This window comes from Chamaea fasciata, unplaced genomic scaffold (genome assembly GCF_029207755.1).
Source record: "Chamaea fasciata isolate MVZ Bird 193981 ecotype frontalis unplaced genomic scaffold, bChaFas1.0.hap1 SCAF_5, whole genome shotgun sequence".
Taxonomy (NCBI): Eukaryota; Metazoa; Chordata; class Aves; order Passeriformes; family Sylviidae; genus Chamaea; species Chamaea fasciata.
This window is the reverse complement of record NW_027094090.1, coordinates 28,549,955-28,564,977: the sequence shown is the minus strand read 5'-3', so window position 1 is coordinate 28,564,977 and position 15,023 is coordinate 28,549,955. Positions and strand designations below refer to the sequence as shown.

At 38.4% G+C, this 15,023-nt stretch overlaps 1 protein-coding gene across 1 annotated transcript in view; it reads right to left on the bottom strand.

Moving 5' to 3' along the window:
* CNTN1 (contactin 1) overlaps positions 1-15,023 on the bottom strand; it is a 200,348-nt gene that overhangs the window by 36,763 nt on the left and 148,562 nt on the right. The window contains exons 15-16 of the mRNA XM_066183095.1: positions 14,835-15,010; positions 3,432-3,552 (exon numbers count right to left, since the gene is read on the bottom strand). Of these exons, the coding sequence (XP_066039192.1) occupies positions 3,432-3,552; positions 14,835-15,010 (297 nt within the window). The remainder of the gene's footprint in view (positions 1-3,431; positions 3,553-14,834; positions 15,011-15,023) is intronic.

Sequence of the window (15,023 nt, the reverse complement as noted above, 5' to 3'; positions counted from 1 at the left end):
GGACAGCTGCTCTTGCATTTTATAACTATCAAATAAAACTTCCATGATTCTTGCCTAATGATATTGAGATAACGTAGGAGAAAAGTTATAGCTGAATCATCCAGACTGAGCCATAATTGCTGAGGCCTCTAGGCCGTGGCACTGAGGCCTGTAGAGGTTGTGGCGCAGTTAGAAATTTCACTGCCAAGAGTGTGTCGCATTTAGAAATTCCACTTTAGGTGTTGCTAAGGGTCAAAGGGTTTCATAGTAGTTAGTAAGTATCATAATTGGTATCAACATAGTAGCTACCTTAAATAGTTTATTAAACAAGAAGTGTTTGCATTCTTCCCTGTGCCATATACCAATGAAAATGTATCTGTAGCTGTAAACTATATAGAGCGTATAAAACCTGCCATCTTACACAGAATAAAGGAGAAACGCAGCAGTAATCATATTGATCGGACCTGTGTTTGCTTTGCCGACTTCCCTTCTTTATTTTGGGGTCTCCCCTACAACTTCAAGATAATCTTAAGTGAAAAGATGATATTTTGAAAATGTTGCTGCTCTTTTTACCACACAAAACTGAACTCAGAAAAAAACCCAAAAAATCTTCCTTCTCAAATTCCACCTAATGACGACCTTACTGGGCAGCCACCTTTAACCTACACTTCTGCTTGTGCCATATAGGCCCTGGCTGCAAGTTATGTGAAAAACCCTGTAACTTATTTTGGAGAAAAATTATACCTTAAAAGAGATTTCTATAGATCTCTTCCCATTTTTCTTGGCCTTCATACTACCCCAATGTGGTAAACCCCTCATAAGGTTCAAAGTTCCTACAAAGTTCTGGTTTTGTTATTGTGCTTCTGTTTTATGTGATACAGTTATCTGATATATATTAACTGTTGTGTAAAAACAGATACAATGCATTAGGACTATTGAGATGTATTTTCTCTTTCAACATTCAGAGATAACAATATGCCAACATGATTCAGATAATTATCCAACAACCTGATTGAATAGGTCCCAGAGAATATTAAAAAGACCCAACAATACCGTAATATTTATCTCTGCCCTATTTACAGAGAAACCACAGAGAATCAAAACAAAACAGCAAAAAAAGAATGGAAAGAGATTTCTACATCAGATCTAAATATACGGTGTGCCGAATGTATTTTCTCTAGAGCTCTTTATTTTCTTCATACAGCTAAGCAAAAGAACTCAAATGAAATTAACTGAACCAAAATCATATACTAGCATATATCGTTGTTCCTTTGTTTCAATAAATATATCCTTCAAGCAAGAAATTTCATCTCTTGGACCTCCCTTTCAAGGTAAGGACTAAATACCTCACTGCATGTGGAAACAGCTTATCTTCACAAAGGATGAGCAAAGTAGAAGTTGTTGTTAAGAGCTGATTTTTAAGATGAGGGTTGTTGGTCACCTCCATACCCTGATAACATGAATATTTGTTATCCCAGCTCTAAGGACACACATAGGTAAGGTCTGATGAGAGACCCATTCTCCTGTTCACTTCAGAAGCCCTCAAGCTGGAAGGTATGAAAAGTTTCATCAGTCCCAACAACTTTTCTTCTTTTTTCATAAGATACCTCTTACAGCTTCTCACCTCACCATCAGCTCCTGAAAATGGCACGTCTCAGGAAACACCAAAGGCCGTAGGAAAAGGAAAAGGCTCCATAGGAAAGCTGATACTGGATCCACAACCAACCCCAAGGTTGGTATTTCCTTTAGCAGTTGGGCACGGTTCCACTGGGTCTAAATATAGTGGGCAGAGCTGGGTGCCGATATGGTAGTCCCAGGTACCAGGGGTAGTGAAACGGGTGCATCCAGGTGACAAACTGCTGCATATATCCAAGCAGTCCATCCAGCAGGCAGCTACCTACAGCACAGGCCTGAAGCACAGCCAGGAGGCAGGGCCAGAGACAGAGCTGGAAGCAGGCTCATCTGTTACACAGCCCCAGGGAGGCCAACACAGGGCCGGTAAGGTCTGTAGGTGCACGTGGGGGCTGCAGTCTTCAGTGTACTAACATCACCAGCAAGTCAAACAAGATCAAATAGAACAACCCATATGAACTGTAAATTGTTTTGTGGACAGACAAAACATCTTCATGGGCCTGCAGTGACAGTGGCTATCCTATACCACTTCACTGATGAGATGTTGTGGAACATAGCTCTGTTTTCATACTCTGCTGTTGCCTCTTCTGTACCAATGCAGTGAAACTACAATTCCATATTTGTCATATTTCATAAGATATATACTCTTGGCCTGGTAAGATGCTGAGTCTTACACTCACACAAAAGGCAGCTGTAAGCAGAACTGCATTCATTGTATTAAAATCTGAATTTTGAGAACAAAACAAATGCTAATATCTTCTACAAAATAGTCTCTGAGCAATGACTCTAATTACTGGGTTGGAAGGGTAATCAGAAGCTTGATAAAGCACCTTGTCTTTTAAATTTTAAAAGGAATTGCTGACATAACACTAAGGCATACGAACCGATCCTACTCTTTTACTTTGCAGATATATTCCGTAAGTTTCGTCACTTACCATATTTGCTTTGACATTTTATCCAAAACTGATGACATTTCATGGGCTGTTAATACCCAGCAAAAATTAAATGCAGAAATATTCAACTGCACAACAACCAGAGATAACAGAAGTTCAGAACCATGACACTAGCTCTGTGGTATTACTCGAATGTGGGGGGAAAACACAACAGCAAGGCAACTCAATGTACAGGTTGTATTGGCTTTGAATTGTCAGCAAAACAGAGCATTAGCACTTCAGGAGGTGTTATGCCCACAGGCATAAAAGAGAGCAAAATGCCCAAAGGACATTGATTCATGCTATTAAAACTTCACATTGTAACAGATCTTGTAGGATATATACTGTATGAGCAAGAACATAATTTTGAGTCTGCAGTAACACTTAACAGATATGAATCAGATAAAAACTGAGTGATAAACTTAACCTCAGATGTCTTGGCTTCTGTAATTTCAAAACTCAGAATCCTTTTAATGTAGGCCTAGTATTATACACAATAATTAATCCATAGAGCTTTATGGAAAATGAGAAGTGACTTGGAAATGTATGCAGGAGATACACTGAAATGATCTTTGAAGTTTATTTTTAATAATGAACACCAAATTAAACTATTTAAAAATTGCTTTCACATAAGGAAAATATCCATTATCCAAAAATCTTTATTTCTTTTCAGGAAAACACATGCTCAGTTAGACCTCTAAATGTCTGCAACCGAATCAGGACCCTGAGTAGACTTTTATGACTTTGTTTGTTTATGCACTTCTCATTTTAATTTCTGCCATCCGTTGATGAGAAATCACATATCCTAAACAATCAGAAAAGCTCTTGTCTTGCTGTTTTGTCTGGGTGAAAAGCAGCCATACTTCTGTATTACCTGGAGAAGCTTACCTCTCACCACAAGGTCAGCTGAAGCTGAGGAGTTGTCCACAATTGTCTGAGCAGTGCACATGTACCTCCCTGCGTGACGCAGCTGAACATTTTTAATCAGCAGCTCACCATTGGATTTAATCTGTCGCAAGAACAACACTTAATGAAACTGGGAAACATCCCTCTGCAGCTACATGATACCTGTCTACACATCCCTCCCAACTGATTTACAGTGGTTGCTATTTCTAAAAAGCAAGTGCTTACTTTGAGAATGGATCACTCTCAAACATACATCTGATTTACAGGACAGCTGCTGAAAGTGTCCCGTGTTTCCTGAGGAGCTGCAACTCTTTACCAGACATAAAAAAACCAGTCACATTAGTAAATGATTATTAACAAGTCAACATTTCTCCTACTTTTTGAAGCCCACACCTGAACACAAAATTCAGTCAAGGATTTGTTCATAAGCCACAGTCAGATAATTTTTCTGCACCATTACTTGCTTTCTTTAAAACACAGGATTATTTATTGACAGATAGCATGTCATGGAGTCCTCCTAACAAAGCCAGGATGCTGTTTGGCTCTTCCTTTTTAATCCTAAAGCAGTACCTGAGTTTTTATCTCAGAGGTTACAAGCACAGCCTAAACAAATGTGCACCAAGACCTGCCCTGTACTCCTCTGCCCTCCCTTGCTGCTGAGGCCCCTGTCAGGCTGGACAAGCTCTTCCCCCGGCTCAGCTCTCACTGCTCCTTGGCAAACAGCAGGACCCCAGGGGAACAATTTAACATTCAACAAGGCTCATACACTCATCACCCCAGACCCTACTCCTTTAACACTCTTCACTGACGTCGGACTATTGGAAAATACATAGCCATGTTTTCAGATGGCTGTGAGGGCCACTGGCTACCTTTGGCTGTACAAAGAGACAAACAGAATATAGCATTTTTTATCCTATGACACTTCTGAGTAACCAGACGTGCACCTGTAAAACAACAAGTAGAACAGAGACCTCTTTGTGCACCACAGCTATTTCTTAATGAAAAACACATTTTATGTGAAGACTTTAACTTAAGTGTTAAAAAATTACACACTTGAAATACTTTGCTTATCCACACCGCATTTTATTCCAGAAAAAGATTACTAGGCTAAAGCAATGGGTTATACATGTGCTAGTCTTAAAGGGATTTCACAAAAACCCCAAACATTCTCTTCAAAATACATCTGTACTTTCATGGGAGTAAAAGTGCTACAAAAAATTAACACATGGATTTATACCACACTATATCAATAGGGGCAACATACAAATTTCCTAATTCACTGAATATTGTTCAAAAATATAACTGAAACCCCTCTCCCAAATGAAACATTGAGATGACTTACTGCAATGCATAGACCTTTAAATGCAGGAATAATTTTGCAATAAATTCAGATGAAAAATGGTATGTATGAAAAGAAATTGCAAAAAAATTTAGGTGTAAGAACCAGTGTTATCAGATTCTGGGTAACAAAAAAGACCTTCAAGACAATCTCAAATACTATAGCCTGTCTCTCAGCATTTAGACATTCAGAAGAAATGAAATAAAGCTAATGCCATCCAGTTTATGTTTCCTGATTGAAAAAGATGGGGGAAGAAAATAAGGTTATTTTTTTTCCAAATGCTCTGAAACTAGAATGAGAGCATATAGTCTATATTTAGGGGAGATTAAAATACTCAGATAACACTACCCTTCTCCTTTCCAGACTCCAGTAAGGACTCTGGTTGCCAGCTTCAATTTCTGCTGGCAAAAAATTTCAGCACAAACTGAAATCTGTTAACATCAATTTTTTTAGGTCCAACATAAGAATTTACATATTTAAGAAATGACTGTGGTAAATAAATAATTGGACGAAAGAAGAATCAAGCACACATTAAAGAAAGTTCTTCATTCTGGCTAGCAATACTTCAGCTGATTGCCTTACAGGGTCAGCAAGAAAGGCAGGTTACACTGTGCCTTCTCTCTTTTCGAGTGACACAAGTGCTGCTAGCAAGGATCAAACATCTGCTGGATCAGTGAACAATCCAGTATTCCTGATATATTCCAGATAATTTCTCTTTTAGTTATTATTAAACTATTTCCAAGTGTATATATATATTCACACTTCTCACTCAAGGCTAATATGACATGGCTTTTAATTCGATTTGTCAAAGTGCATGCAGCCTACAGAGATGAGAAGAGTCCGGGACAGTGTCATTTCTGTGCTCAGGCCTCCCCAGTTTATTCATGAGAATTCCAAGGAGACTGCTGTCACAGACAGCATCCTTTGAAAATCTGCTGGAATTACTGCATAAGTGAACACTGTCTGGCTGAACATCTGACTAATCACATGTGAACCCCTCAGTGGGCTGAGCAATTCTGTCAACAGCTTCCAGGGAGAAAAATTAGTCAGTGTGTCAGTAGCTCTATGGGAACAAAGAAGGCAGCTACCTGCTCCTCTGTCCTCCAAAAATTTGCAACAAAGAAGCTGCAAAACATCAAACGCTTTGAGTTTTCAGTTCCTGTTTTTCATTTGGTTGTTGGTTTTTTGGTGTACATCTTCTTTTCATTTTGGTTTTTTTTTTTTTTTTTTTTTTTTTTTAATTCAGCTCCTATTGGTTTTGGTGTTAATACAAAAGACAAACAGTTTCCTATTTGACTGCTGTGTATTATTTATTAACACGAAATGTCATCCTAGAAAGAACCACAGTGCCTGCAATTCTCTGATCATTGCTTGCATTTTTATCTCCAAAAAACTTAAGCAAATGCTGGGCAAAACAATAAGGTTTAGAAACAGACCAGAATTCTTACAATATTTCTTCAATAACAAATGATTACAAATTCTTCCTAGGACTACTACTGGTTAATTTCTATGTTAGCACTTTAATTAAATACTTCATTGTATTTATTAATGATGTGCCCATATACTTGTCCTAACAATAATTTCCCCTATGGGAATGTGGTTTTATAACCTAAATGATGAAAAAACAGATGGAAAAATGTAACATAATTTTAAAAATCATCAACCCATAGATCTGGTGTTGCATCTTGTTGCTTCAGAACCTCTCCTGAAGCAAGGTTTTATGCAGTTGGTAATGAAGCTTTCCATACCTCAGAAGAAGCCTAAATTCTTGGTGGTAAAAGAAGAGCTTACCCAGCAAATAAAGAGCACAGGCATCAGCAAATTCTATCCACAAATTAGATATGAATGTACTGTATGTTTTCATCCTAAAACCTCAGCTTGGCTATGTTTAAAAATGCCTTCTTAACTCAGAGAAGACTGAATCACAGACTGGAAATTGTGATAGCAATACTCAGGGATGTTCCAAGGGCATCTGTGGTTCACCACTCAGTATTTACCAAGTTTCAAGCAAATACTTTCATCATTTAAATCCTGCATTTATGATTTAATAGTGGTGTCAAAAATAGTATTCTATGACCTATTTCTGATAGTCACTGGCTTTTTTAACCATCCCCTTTGTCAGTGCACTAAATTGCCGAAAGCCATCAGAATGTGCCTCTGTACAATTAAGCATCATCTACAAGAATCTAGAGTTTTGACTGAAAATGGTGTCTATCCACTTTGTTGGGCCCTCAGAGACAATAAAGGAACTTCTGTCAATATAAGACTTACACGCCCTTTGTAATAGGAAAGTTAGCTTTGCAGAAAAAGAAGAACCTGGTAAACAGAGACAGGGTTTTTTTTTTAAATTCAGGTTCTAAAATTAGGCATCTGAGCTTCAGCATTTTTAATACACGGTAGATGTAAAATGGTAGGAGAATCAACAAGAAGAGATGGGATTCTTGGTGATAACATCAGTTTGTCCAAAGCTAGAAATAATTTCAAAAATCTTTTTCTACTACCTGTACCTAAATTATTAACTCTAAATGAGCTCATGTGAATTGGTTTGATCCTGCCAGTACAAAATTAGCTGTGTGGTTGCTAAAACCAGAACAGATAATCCAACAGTTGTTGAAGTATGTTAATGTAAATATGATTATAGATGTTTTCCTGATATTGACATCAGAGACATGGGGACACCACCACCAGTGCAACAGTACTGTCTTAATCCTATTCACCTGAGACCTTGCTTTGTTTTATAAGCCATAGTTACACATAAATGAAAAACTTAGCAGGATGACAGTCATTCCCACTAAAGAATCTTTTCCTTCAGTGAGCTATATTTATATGAAAAAGATACACAGTGTTAATTCTGCACTTGAGATGTGGACGGGGGAGTATTTCCAACAAATATATTATTCTTCTCCATTCAGCATACCACTCAGAATTCCTGAGGACACTGTGCTTTGTACCAGCATCCCTGTGGTAGTGGGCCTTGTTATTTCACTTAAAACAGCAGGAAAAGCCTAGGTACTTGCTCACTTATGCTCATGGCTCACAGCTTTATGGCTGACAACAAAAATTCACAATACACTGCAAACATCATTTCTCTGAGTAGTGCTCACACCTGGCTTTCTCAGCTCCTGCTATCTAACTACAGATGGTACATGAATTTTGGTAGCCTGGTAAGTCTCAAAACCACAAAAAAGTTACAGTCAACTGCTTTTGTACAGTATATTTTAATTCTAGCACAGAAGTTGGCAGATCTTCATCTTCTAAACTAATTACAACTCTTTGTGCTGTAAGTAGAAAAAGTTCCCCCAAAGGCTTCTGCCAGAGAAAACTGCTTGTTGCCTTTGCCATCAGTATTACATCTTCTGCTTTCCTTCCCCTCCTTGCTCTTAACCACTGACTCCATCCATCTCATTCCATGCTCACTAGGTTATTATTAGGCCATTGCCTCTAAATATTACTCTAAACCTACCCAAAATAGGGTAGTTTTGGAGTAATATTTAGAGTGACTTCCAGCTCACTCATGTCTAAAGCACCTCCCCAATACATCAAGGCATTGAAAGCAGTGTATTGAGACAGTACCTTGAGAGAGTCCTGGAACTCTCTTTCATTAAAAAAACAAAACAAACAAAACAGTAAGCAGCTGATTTGGTAGGTCATGCTTCATCAACAGTCACCTGCCACCTTAATACATTCAAAAACTGTACTAAATGAGCTCACAAATCTGGCTTTGTTCTAGGAGATAAAAACCTCACACATAAATAATAACCTCATCTTCCCAATCAGCATGTAACTGAGCTTTCCTATTTTGAATAACATGATTTCAACAATAAGGTGATGTGTTCAGTGGGTGAGGGAAAGGCGGTGTATATTGTCTGCTGGACTTTAGGAAAGCCTTCAACACCATTTTCCACAACATTATCCTGGAGAAATTGGTTTCCTATAGCTTCGATGGGTGGACTGTTTGCTGGGAAGAAACTGGCTGGATGGCCAGGCCCAGAGAGTGGTGGTGAATGCAGTTACATTCAGTTGGCAGCTGGACAGAAGTGGGGTTCTCTAGGGCTCAGTCCTGTTTAATATCGTTATTGACAATCTGAATGAGGGGATCAAGTGCATGCTCAGTGAGTTTGCAGATGACACCAGACTGGGTGGGAGTGTTGATCCGCTGGGGGGGCAGGAAGGCTCTGCAGAGGGATCTGAACAGGCTGGATCAATTAGCCAAGACCAATTTTATGAGGTCAAGGCCAGGTGCGTGTCCTGCACTTGGGTCACAACAACCCCAGGCAGTGCTACAGGACAGGCAAAGAGTGGCTGGAAAGTGGCCCAGTGGAAAAGGACGTGGGGGTCCTGGTTGGCAGCAGCTGAACATGAGCCAGGGTGTGTCCAAGGTGACCAAGAAGGTCACTTGCATCCTTGCTTGTATCTGAAGAAGTGTGGCCAGCAGGACCAGGGTAGTGATTGTCACTCTGTACTTGGCACTGGTGAGGAACCACTTCAAGTACTGTGTTCAGTTTTGGGTCCCTCACAGAAAGAAAAACATTGACGTGCTGGAGCAAGTAGAGAAGGGCAACAAAGGCTGGTAATGGGGCTGGAGCACAAGTGTGATGAGGAGCAGCTGAGGGAACTGGGGGTGCTCAGCCTGGAGAAGAGGCTGAAGGTGGGACCTTCCCACTCTTTACAACTACCTAAAGTAGTGAGGTGGGGGGTTGGTCTCTTCTCCCAAATAAAAGGGGCAAAATTTCTCCTTGGAAGGGGTTGTCAGGCACTGGAACAGGCTACCCTGGGAAGTGGTTGAATTATCAGCCCTGGAGGAAATTAGATGTGTAGATGTGGCACTTAGAGATATGGTTTAGAGGTGGACTTTGCAGTGCTGGGTTAACAGTTAGACTCAATGCTCTTAAAGGCCTTTTCCATCCTAAAATATTCTGTGATTCTATAATTCTATCTAACTATTTTACTCTAATTCTTCAATTCTCTTGAACTTTCTATTAATTTCCTGGTCTGCAGCTGGAGATAGACTAAACACTCTGCAAGGAGGATTACCAGGGAAAGCAGTGAAGAGAAATGGATATTAACCTCCCTGTATATTTTCTGCTGCAGGTAACAGTGGAATCACAGAATACTTTGGGCTGGAATACAGATTTATACAATAAAACTGTCTCCATAATAATCTGTTGAAGCAGGAGCATGCAGTAAAATAACTTTGTCTATCCATGTCCAGCCAATGAACTGCAATTTAAAATAATGTAAAAAGACCAGGCGGCTATAAATCTCTACTCCTCTGATCTGATTTTTATAGTTCAACTTGTTCTTTGTTGTTTACAAAACTATCTGTTTGGGAGAAGAAACAAACAGTGTTTTGGCAAACACTGTCTCCACTCCAGAGTTCATCTCACCGCTTCCAGAAATCTGCAGTGTGAATTTTGGTATCTGGACTAACCATCTTTAACAATTAAACAAAAAAACAAGCTCTCCCATGTGTGTTGCACTTAAATGAAAAGTACCTGTCTGGCCGTGTATGCCCAGAATATTGAGTGCCATCCTAGAAGACGGTAAAGCTTCTCTTTATCTATCTTCAAAGAGAGATAAAGTAAGAGGAATAATATTTGCATAAGGAAAAAAAAAAGCTTTTCAGTATTCAGAGAATTCTGCACTACTGCAGGTCAACCACAAGATAGCTGCAGGGATACAGAGCTGGTTATGCACAGACAGCTTGGATTCAGAAGCTACTTCAAAGCTGAAGAGAGCCTAAGCTATGGGTCCTGCAAGTTCTATGCTGAATGTATTTGTCTGCCTTTGTGCCGTGTCCCTGCACCTATGAACACTGGAGAGAACTGTAAACTCAAAATTCACACTTTCAGAGTCAGTGTGGTTTCAGCAGGTCTTAATTACTGCTCTGTAGCAGTCATGACACTGAGGTGTGTCAGTGTCAGCTTGAGAAATGCACCTTTATATGAGCATAAAATGGGAGGAGGTAACAAGTGAGTTGTCTCTAGGACAAAATTCATCATCTGGCTTTACTGTATCTTTCCATCACCACTTACTCTGTCTTTGAATACTTAAAGATGAAAGCTATTTGCAAGCAGGTCACCTTCCTGAACACTTGTATAGCAATTCAATTTAACTTATTAAAGATAAAATGGTGATAAAGTATCAGGGTTTCAGGTTCACTGATATCCCTTAAGACAACTAATGCAGCTAATTAATAACATAGCAAACAGAAATACTGCTGGTATGGAAAGCATTTTTAAATGTATTTGTGTCATTATGTCATTAAGACAACTACAGCCTAAATCTGAACTCTTCCTCTAAGTCTACATACAAGTTTCTGACTCAAACCAGTTAAATTACGGAGTTCCTTTTTATGACTATCCACACAATTGGAGTAGTGGGACTCAAAAGTATAAAAAAAGACTCTTTTTTGTAATGAACTTAAAGGTATATTCTTATTTGGATACTGTATGTATTTTTTAATAAAAACATCTTAAAAGTAATCTTTTCAATCTTTAAAAATATATGACAAAAAGCAGATCTATGAATTAACCAACAAACAAACATTAGAATTTTCCAGATTACATGAAGAGCTGTATCTTTTTGGGACTTGAAAAGATGTACTGATGTTTAGTTCCTCGATCAAATAATCAGAGGAACAACCATACATAAAATTAAAAGTAATCTACTTAACAGTAAGATTTTCAAGATTCCCTTTGACTCTTTGGAAGCTAACCATTTTTTTTTCTTTTTTTTCCCCTTTACATACCTCCGTCACAGGAAATGAAAGCAGAACTGACAAATGTCCTTCTGAGAAATTAATTTTAGTACTAATGTAATGCAAATTAGCTTTGCCTTCAGCAGTGATGGAGATACCAAAGTTTGCATTTAAAGAAAGAATTATGCAGATGTTTACCTGAATTTAATTAGCCTTTCATTATGTCTATATGACAATATTAATAGTATTATTTTGAGAACTAAAATACTGTGGCTCTATAAGCAACTTGATCTGCATAGTCACATAAATTAATAGTGATATTATCAGAGGGACTGATGAGGATTCTTCAACAACAGGAAATTATAGCACAGAGCACATGCTTCACACACCCAGTAATCTTAATATTCGCAGTGGAATATCTTTTTCTTTTGTGTTTGTGAAGTGCTGGTGAGCATGTTTCAAGTTCAGCAGTTCAGGCTGCTGCTGTGAAGTGTAAACCAGCACACCCTTTACATCCAAGAAAGCCTGAGCAAACCTGCCATCCAGTGACTTTAACTCAGAACTGCCAGGGAGAGGGAAACTGGCAGGAGAAAAGAGAAAATCCCTTTGCTTGCCCAGGAAGGAGAAAAACCCTTAATGCAACAAAAACAAATAAAACTGAAGTACAGGGAGTGAATATTCCTCTTAATTATATCCCACACAGAACACTGCATTGGATTTGCTGATTTTGTTAAAAATTCTGCATTTGTTGTTACTTAAGCACTGAACCACCAAATACCTACAAATGCAGGCTTCAAATGCAATCCTACTGTCCCCTCTGCCCTAGATAAAGACCAAGGTGCCTGTGGAAGAGTAACAAAGACTATTTGCACTTGCTTTGCATTTCAAAGCCCAGAATTAAGGGAAAGCAAAACAACAAGATGCCTCTGCTGAAAGACTTTCTACCAGTATTGACAGATGAAATGCAAAACAAACCAAGAAATATCTTTCAGGAAGAAGAATATCATGCAGGAGTTACACACTGACAAGTAAATTGATTAATACTTAGACCTAAACTACTTAATTTTAAAGGTCTACGTGAATCAGGAGTTCTTCACCTTCTTTTGAATCCTGTGGAGTATCCATCCCTATAACCTATTGAAAAAGGAAACACTCCAGGACAAGATTCAACATCCACATGAAGAGAAGCACATCTTTCCCTCCCTCTGCAGAACACACAAAGTTTGTAGAGACCAAGGTAGTCTAGAAATCTAGGGTAAGTTGGTTTTGAAATGAAGCACTTCAATAAAGGGTCTAAAATACTGTGGAGATAATCAGAATTTGAGATGAGGAGTCCAGGACCACTGGCTATCTGGAAGATGAAACAGGTAGCCGGGAACTAAGTAGGGTCAATCTTCTAAGAGAATTACACATTTTCTTAAGGCCTTATTTGGTCCTGTATTTGTAAGCTTGAAACGCTTTGCTAGGAAGTGCCCTAAAATCAGGATTAAATTTCAGAATTAATTTCCCCTAGATGAAAAAAAAAATCTAGTTTACTTCTACTTTCATTATTTAGAGGAAACCCCAAAAGTATGTATCAGTGATAGAAAATTTTTTTGTTCAATATGTTCAACACTTACAGATGACCTACAGACAGAGAAAGTTCAGGTTTCTTTCGCTTGAACTACAAACTCTTCTGATACAGACATTTTTACCTTCCTTCCACGCCAAAATAACAGATTCATCAACACTTCCAGTCCGTTTTTCTGTTCTATGGAACAGATTTCTTTGTGCGACATCTCTCAGGTAGCTAAAAGTGATCAATTACATGAAACCTGACACAGACTGATTTTATTTGCTCTTTTACAAGGAGTAAGTTTACTGGGGCCTTACTGGGGCTTTAAGCTCTTATTTTGTCTGACACTCAGCCTCATTCCAGTCTTTATCTGAGGACAAATAAATGCCATTAGGAGGCAATTCAAGCTTTTCCAAGGTAGTCCTATGCATTAATTACTTTACCAGAGTGTAAATATAGACCTACCAAAAGCATGACTTAATAGCCACCTGCAGGAAATGTTCTGAAAGATGCCAGTGTACTGGACAATCAGACTTACTAATTCCTGAGGCAACACAAAATGCACTGCAGACTACTTATTACCCTGCTACTGAGTGTGGACGTAGACTTTCAGGAGATTAACTGCAGAAAGAATACATACACTTATGTCTTTGGGTTTCAGTGTTTATCAGCTGATCTTAGCATACTTCTACTGGCTTGTTGGACAAGAACATGTTCTCCCACTGAAAGAGAGCAGTGTGGCTTCTTAACTGTGTCTTACAACTCAGCAAATGAGCAGGTAGAGGCAACTCTTGACTCCTCAAAGAGCTGTTTTGCTCCAAATAAACTAAAATAGTTACACTTTAAACATCTTTTCACATGGAGATAAACAGATACTGACAGCAAAAAAAGAAATCTCTTGGTTCATGGAAAATCAGATAATATTGCCAGCCTAGGAGAAGGACTCTTCAGGAGGCACTGGTACATCATTTTGAACACAGAGCTGAAACTAAACATGGTCCCAGGTGCTCCCAGACACTACCACTGCCATTAGCAACCTTTTCTCTCCATAGCCACAGTTTCTCTTGGGACAACAAGAGAAAAAAAAAAAAAGAAAAAACAAGAAAAAACAAAAGGTATCTAAATACGAGGATTTTTGTATAATTTAAATCCATAATAACTGAGTAAATATTTATACAAGTAGACAACCACTTGGAGGTTGCTAAATATTAGGCAAATCAGCATATGATTAGACATAACAAGAAAGGATTTATAATAGAGATATTAATTTTAAATGAACGTGATAGACGACTCTAAAAACATAACTATACATGCAAATATAAAGGAACTATGATTGTTCTAAATGCCAAAATGAATGTCTTTGTATTAACTTGTTTAGCCTTCACATAAACTGCTCTTCCTCAGTGTTTACAGACTGTTTGACTCCTACCCACCATCTGGCCCAGTTTAGTGCCAAATTCCAGAAATGTTGATGAGAAAAACATGGTTAACTAAAAATGAATGCATATGCAAACTAATTTGCACCCTGTTTACAATCAGGTTATCTAATTACTAGCTGTTTTCACTAATAATCACAGTGAGTTTTATCTGAGGTACCAAAATACTTATAACAATTTAAATATCTGATTTCAGGTATCTGCCTGCAAGTGTCTATGTGTCTGTAAGGTGTCTGAATTGTAATTCTATTTTATGTTCTTGGCTACTGGACCTGAACCAACACAGAAAAGACAACTATTCACAACAAAGAAAACTAGGCTTTTATGTATTAAATAAGGATCTATAGTATCTTACCATAACATTCCGTTCATAATGTTCATGTTCTTTCTCAAAATCTATTACAAAGCCATTTAGGGACCAAATAAATGTCAGGTCTAATGTGGGATCATGGGATGCAATGCATTGCATGGTAGCATTCTCTCCAACAGTGACATCAACATTCAACGGAGCTAAAGTAATCCTTGTGGCTTCTGTGAAGTTAAA